The following is a 6,230-nucleotide window of genomic DNA, read 5'->3' on the forward strand; positions in this document are numbered from 1 at the left end:
TTTTTTTTTTTTTTTTTTTTTTTTTTTTCCCTTCCTCCTTGCCGAGCATCAGCCCAATGCTCAGATTGAAACATCAGCGTGCGGGAAGGGGGAGGGACGTTTCTGCCACTCCTCAGCCCTGCCAGCCGCCGCGGGGACCAAAGCGATGCATCCCCGCCATCCCGGGGTCAGGAGCCGGCTGGGGGCCGCGGGGAGCAGCAAGCGGCAGCTCCCCGGCACAATCGGATTAGAGCAGACAAAGCGCCCTGAGCAATCTGCCAGCACAGCACGTAGCTTTTCTCTGTTATTAATTTTTTTTTCCTTTGCTGGTGTCGACAAAATCCCCAGGCAGAAAAAGAGGAAGAAATAAGAGAGGCAAGAAAAAAGAGAGGAATGAAATAGCTGTGGGGCTCAGAGAGGCTGGTTGGTCCCAGGCGTCCTGGTCCTGCTCGGCACAGGCAGGGATGGGGGTGTCCCCCCTGTAGAGGGGGTTCCACACCAGGGAGCAGCAAATCTGTGTATCGGCCCTGTGGAGCCGTGCCAGCGGCCGGTGCTGTAGGATTGTGGCCATTTGGGGCGACCAGGGGCTTGCGCCCGGTGTTTGCACCCGAGGGGGGAGAGGGGACGTGGGGCTGCTTCCTCCTGGGAGGGTGCGCGGGCCGAAGGAGGAGGGGAGGGGATGGGGCACAGGGTGGCCAGGTGTCCGCCCCACCGTGCCCGGAGCTGCCCCTTGGTGCCCCGACCCTTCTGGTGGGCTCAAGGCCGCCAGCGGGTGCAGGGTGCGGGGGGTCTCCCTCCCAGGCAGGTCCCACTGCTGAGGCTGCTCTTCCCTCTCCTGCGTAGAGCGATGCCCCGGCCGGCGTGCCCGCCGCCAAGCCCTGCACCTCCCCACCACCCTGCGACTCCCTCACGCCCGGGCCCGGGCCCAGCTCAGCCGCCCCATCCCAGCAGCCCCCTGGCAAGGCGCCCGCCACCGACACCATCAGTGAGTGGCTGGGGACGGTGGGGGGGTCGTGCTCTGCCGCAGATGGTGTCGCGGGGCTGGGGCCAGGGGAGGCAGGATACTACCTCCCGCAGCAGAGCCGGGGCCACCGTTCTGCCCTGCGTGACCAAAGGTGTTGGCTGGGGCCAGCATGTGCCTGTACGTGCAGTTACCCGCCTGCTGACACTTTCCCAGGGGCTTGGACCCGCTGGAGGTGGCATCGGTGCATGGAGCTCTTCGCTGCAGGTGCTTGGGGGGGAGCAGGTCTTTTGTCTGGAGATCATCATTTTTTCCTCTGATGAGTTGTCATTTTGCTGTTGCTATGTGAAGCTGCAGGCTCCAGGGCTTGGCTGCAGGGGTAGGAGGGGTGGCTGAGCGCCACCAGCAGCACACGGGGACGCGGCAGGCCGGGACGTGACGGGTCTCCCCGTGGGGCTGAGGATCTCCACAGGGGTGGGGGGCTGGGTGCGCCGGGTGCTGCGGAGACGCTGGGCGGGATCCAGCTGACCCAGGAGTCCCCGTCAATGGCCACCACCTTCTGAAAGCAAAGGGGAAGGGGGTGAGTGCTCAGTAGTGGCCTCTCTGGTGGCTGATGGTGAACTGGTTGTGCCCCATTTTCCTGCCTCCATTTCCTTGAAGACATTTAGGGGAGCCTTGGGTCTCTGGAACAGCTTGGCCACTGTCTCGCCAAAGGGGCCAGAAGGTGATGGGAGAGGGACAGCAAGCCCGTGGGAGAAATAGAGACGGGACTGGAGACATTAAACCCTTGTCTGGCTAGAAAATTACAGTGGTTTAGCAAAAATTGAATTGGAATCGATTTCAATAAGCCATTGAAACCCCGGAGGTAGAGCCACTTAGCCATCAGCTGCAAGTAACGTGCCCTGGCCAAGACTGAGGCGTTGGCAACCGAGCTGGGGTTTCTGCGGGTCGGTGGCTGCTCCGTGGTGCTGCCTGTGGAAGGACCGAGCCCTCTGCTCTCCTGTGCGGGCTCTGCATCCCAGCTCTGTGACTGACTGGGGGCTGCCCCTCTGGTCTTTGGCTCCCAGTCCGTGACCCGCCCGCCCTCCTCCGGAGCCTCTGGTTCACGCCAGGCTTGGCTGGGCCTGGTGCAGAGGTGACACCGCCACGTGCTGCCCAGCTTCTGCCGGGTGCCCTGTCCCCCGGGGTGACGCTTGCTCACGCCCGTCGGCCAGGGCCAGTGAGCAGGCCTCTCCCCGTGCAGCTCTCCGCAGTCCGCCGAGTGTGTCCAGCCCCTACACGTCCTCCTTCGGGATGGTGCCTCACGCCTCCCTCAATGGGGAGCTCCCGGCCCCCAGCATCTACATGGGCATCCACCTCTCGCCACAGGTCAGCAGCGCCGTGGTGTGCAGCCGGGCCCCGATGGTAAGTGTCTGGGGGCCAGGCCCGCCCGCCTGCAGGCCATGGCCCTGCCGGTGTCCCCCGCTGTCCTGTGCATGCGCCGTCCCTGATGGGTGTGTTGGTGATGAGCTCGGGCGGCGCCTGCAGCCGCACCAGGGGCTCCCTTCTGGAGGCGTCTGGTGGTGAGGCCAGTGGAGGCTGCAGAGCTCTTGGAGAAGCCCCCACTGGTCCTACTGGTGTGTGGCTCTGGCTTTGGGACCCCGTTTTGGCCTCTGTCACTTGCATGTGGAGGAAGCAGCAAGCAGGGATGTTGCAGAGAGCTGGGCTGGCCCCGTCCCAGGGCATGTGGGGACAGGCATGGACCCAGCCTTCATGTCCCCTCCTGGGGGGTTGCATGTCACTCATCCTGTGCCCTTTTGTTTTGTGCAGGTGGCTTTTGAGTCGCACCCTCACCTGAGGACTTGCACCATCTCCTCCTCACTCTCTGCCGTCCCTGGGGTGAAGCCGTAAGTGCGGCCACAGGCCGGGGCTGCAGGGGGGGTGGGCAGCGAGGGGCCAAGGCCAGAGCTCGGCGTGGGGGGAGGTCTCCTTCCCCACGGCTCCTTTCTGCACCCAGCAGGTGTAGGGCAGGGCCTGGCTGCACTTTCTCTCCACTTTTGAACCCAAGGCTGTCATTTGGTTCTGAGCAGCTGGTGGTAACAAGGAGCTGGTTAATTATATCCCTCATTAGCCCAGAGTGCACCAGACACCTTCCACCTGGCTCAAGCAGGGCTAATGGGAGAGGTCAGCTACTGCATGCAGGCGTCAGGCTGGGATTGTTCAGGCCTCTCCTGCTCCCTTCCAGCGCCTACTCCTTCCATGTCAGCGCTGACGGGCAGATGCAGCCGGTGCCGTTCCCCCCGGATGCCCTCATCGGCTCCGGCATCCCCCGCCACGCTCGGCAGCTCCACACCCTGACCCATGGCGAGGTGGTCTGCGCTGTCACCATCAGCAACTCCACGCGACACGTCTACACAGGGGGCAAGGGCTGCGTGAAGGTGTGGGACGTGGGGCAGCCAGGCACCAAGTCGGCCGTGGCTCAGCTGGACTGCTTGGTAAGGAGGGGCCCCACCGTGCCAGCACCGCTCGCTTCCCTGCGCTGGGCCACTGAGTCTGGGCTCCCCACCAGTGGGCTCAGGGGTGCAGCAGGAGCCTGAAGTGGTGATATGCTCCGGGGAGAGTCACTGTGTGCTTCTCAGCGGGGGAGGGACGGTGGCTGCCCGCTGCCCTGCGCTGCCCCTCTGCTCTGAGAGCCCAAAGGTGTTGGGAGGCTTTACACCCCGCCTTGGCACTGCTCTGTCCGGCAGCACCTGCCCTAAGACAGACCTTTGCTAGTGTCAGACCCCCCAGCCCGAGACCGCGTCCAGGCCAGGATTAGACGGGCTGGAGCATCGTTCAGATTCAGCTCTGTCCTTTCTGCTTTTGCTTGTGTGAGTCTGGCTGGAGGGAGAAGTCCTATTTCTTTTAAAAATAAATTAACTGGACTGTCAGACCACAGCAACTCGGCAGAGCCATGCTGGAGGCACGGCTATCACCTGAGAGTATTTTTAACCTGTGTTCTTTGAGGTTTATTTAAAACGTGCTGCTGGAATTGGAGTCCCTGTGCCTGCTTTGAACAGCCCAAACCCAAGTCCTTTCCTCGACTTGCTGGCCTCGGGGTCTGGGCAGCCTGACAAATATTATTCTTGGACGGTGCTGACCTTGAAGATACAGATGCATAAACAAGGAAATGACTGAGTCATGATAATTTCAAGCTGCATCAGAAATTCGGGAGCTGGGGAAAATGGTGTCTTAGTGCTCGGAGCCACGGGCTGTTTCAGCTTGTTGGAGCTGCCTCCCAGCTGCCCCTCGTCACGGGCTGTGTCTGCCAGGCGGCTGCTGCAGGGACGCTGTGGGGCGAGGGGGTCCCCGAGGCCGTTCATGGGGCAGGAATAGAGTGAGGGGGGCTCTGGCAGGGGCTGGCTAGGGTGGCTGCTCTGGGCAGGGGATGGGGTGTCCCGGGAGAGGGGCAGGGGTCTGCCCTGCTCTGCTGCTCCTGCCCTCAGGATGAGCTGCTGGCGTGACCAGGCAGTCTGGGGTGGGAGCAGCAGGGCTGGAGGGGAAGGGGTTAATGGGGTCCTCCCTCCTTCACCCCAGAACCGCGACAACTACATCCGCTCCTGCAAGCTGCTGCCTGACGGCCGCAGCCTGATCGTGGGGGGGGAGGCCAGCACCCTCTCCATCTGGGACCTGGCGGCCCCCACGCCCCGCATCAAGGCTGAGCTCACCTCCTCTGCCCCCGCCTGCTACGCCCTGGCCATCAGCCCTGACGCCAAAGTCTGCTTCTCCTGCTGCAGCGACGGCAACATCGTGGTGTGGGACCTGCAGAACCAGACCCTGGTGAGGTGAGCCGGGGCGAGGGCACGGGGCAGGGACACGGCAGGGTGCTGGCTCCTGGGGCGCTGGCAGCCCTGACGGCCGTGCCCTCGCCCTCCCTTTCCCATCCTTCCCAGGCAGTTTCAAGGCCACACAGACGGTGCCAGCTGCATCGACATCTCTAACTATGGCACCAAGCTGTGGACAGGGGGACTGGACAACACGGTGCGGTGCTGGGACCTGCGGGAAGGGCGTCAGCTGCAGCAGCACGACTTCAGCTCCCAGGTAGGCTCAGGGCTGGCCTGGAGCAGCGCGGGGCCGGCTGGGACCTTCCCTGCCGCTGCCTGAGTCCGTCTGTCCCCAGATCTTCTCCCTGGGGTACTGCCCGACGGGAGAGTGGCTGGCAGTGGGCATGGAGAGCAGCAACGTGGAGATCCTGCACGTCACCAAACCGGACAAGTACCAGCTGCACCTCCACGAGAGCTGCGTCCTCTCCCTCAAATTCGCCTCCTGCGGTAGGCGAGCGCCTGCTCAGGCTCTGTACAGCCCCTGACAGGGCCTTTCGGTGTCCCCTCCCCACGCCCAGCTCCCCAAATGATGACACACTCTGTCTCCTGCCCCAGGGAAGTGGTTCGTGAGCACGGGGAAGGACAACTTGCTGAATGCCTGGCGGACGCCCTACGGCGCCAGCATCTTCCAGGTGGGGGGCGGCTGTGGAGGGGGCGATGGCGGCGGCTTCAGCTGCCAGCGCCGCCCTCACCCCCCACTTCTCTCCTGTTCAGTCTAAAGAGTCCTCGTCAGTGCTGAGCTGTGATATCTCCATCAACGACAAATTCATCGTTACAGGCTCTGGCGACAAGAAGGCCACAGTCTACGAGGTGGCTTACTGAGGTCCTGGCCACCACCATCCCTTGCCATCCGGGCAGGGGCTGGGGCTGGTGGAGGCCTCTGGTGCTGAGCCAGCCCTGCTCTCCCTCCTCTGCCAGAACAAGGCCAGGCCCTGGTTCCTGCCCAGTGCGGGGCAGGGGGGCACAGGGCAGCCTTGGTCGTGGCCGTCGGCGAGGGCTGGTCTGGGCCCCCTGGGGCCTGTCAGTCGGGGCGGGGGGCCAGGAGTGGCTGCAGTGACAGTGTTGCTCCTGAAATACTGCTACTGATTTAATGGCACCCGTTTTCTGCTGCAGAAACAGCTGTAAATTATCAGTAAAGTGTATTTAACTGTGTTTTCAATCCCTTACTAATAAAAAGGAACAAAAGAGGGGCTGGTCTGGTGGTGGGCCTGGGGCTGATGGAAACGGGTCCTGGGGGAGGTACCGCCAGCCCCTATCCCTTGAAAGGGCACCACGGCGCAGGGGCTCAGCCCCTCCACAGAGGCAGTTGGGGTGCAGAGCCCTGGGGGGCACAGAAGCTGCAACGGCCGGGAGGTGACATGGAGCTGGGGGTGCCAGGAGAGGCCCCGCAGCGCTGGAGGGGCCTTTCCCACTGCGGGGAGCGGCTCCTGCCCTGGCTTGGGGCGCTG

The 6,230-nt window shown here is 63.3% G+C and overlaps 1 protein-coding gene across 1 annotated transcript in view; it reads left to right on the forward strand.

Moving 5' to 3' along the window:
* The window catches only part of TLE2 (transducin like enhancer of split 2), a 26,999-nt gene extending 21,347 nt beyond the window's left edge, over positions 1-5,652 (forward strand). Inside the window, 9 exon segments of the mRNA XM_026864938.1 lie at positions 823-964; positions 2,184-2,344; positions 2,750-2,826; positions 3,165-3,414; positions 4,496-4,743; positions 4,852-4,999; positions 5,079-5,229; positions 5,338-5,414; positions 5,497-5,652. Coding sequence (XP_026720739.1) covers positions 823-964; positions 2,184-2,344; positions 2,750-2,826; positions 3,165-3,414; positions 4,496-4,743; positions 4,852-4,999; positions 5,079-5,229; positions 5,338-5,414; positions 5,497-5,604 — 1,362 coding nt within the window. The 3' untranslated portion in view covers positions 5,605-5,652.
* The last annotated feature ends 578 nt before the right edge of the window (positions 5,653-6,230 follow it).

This window comes from Athene cunicularia, assembly GCF_003259725.1.
Source record: "Athene cunicularia isolate RWA chromosome 28 unlocalized genomic scaffold, athCun1 chr28_part1, whole genome shotgun sequence".
NCBI lineage: Eukaryota > Metazoa > Chordata > Aves > Strigiformes > Strigidae > Athene > Athene cunicularia.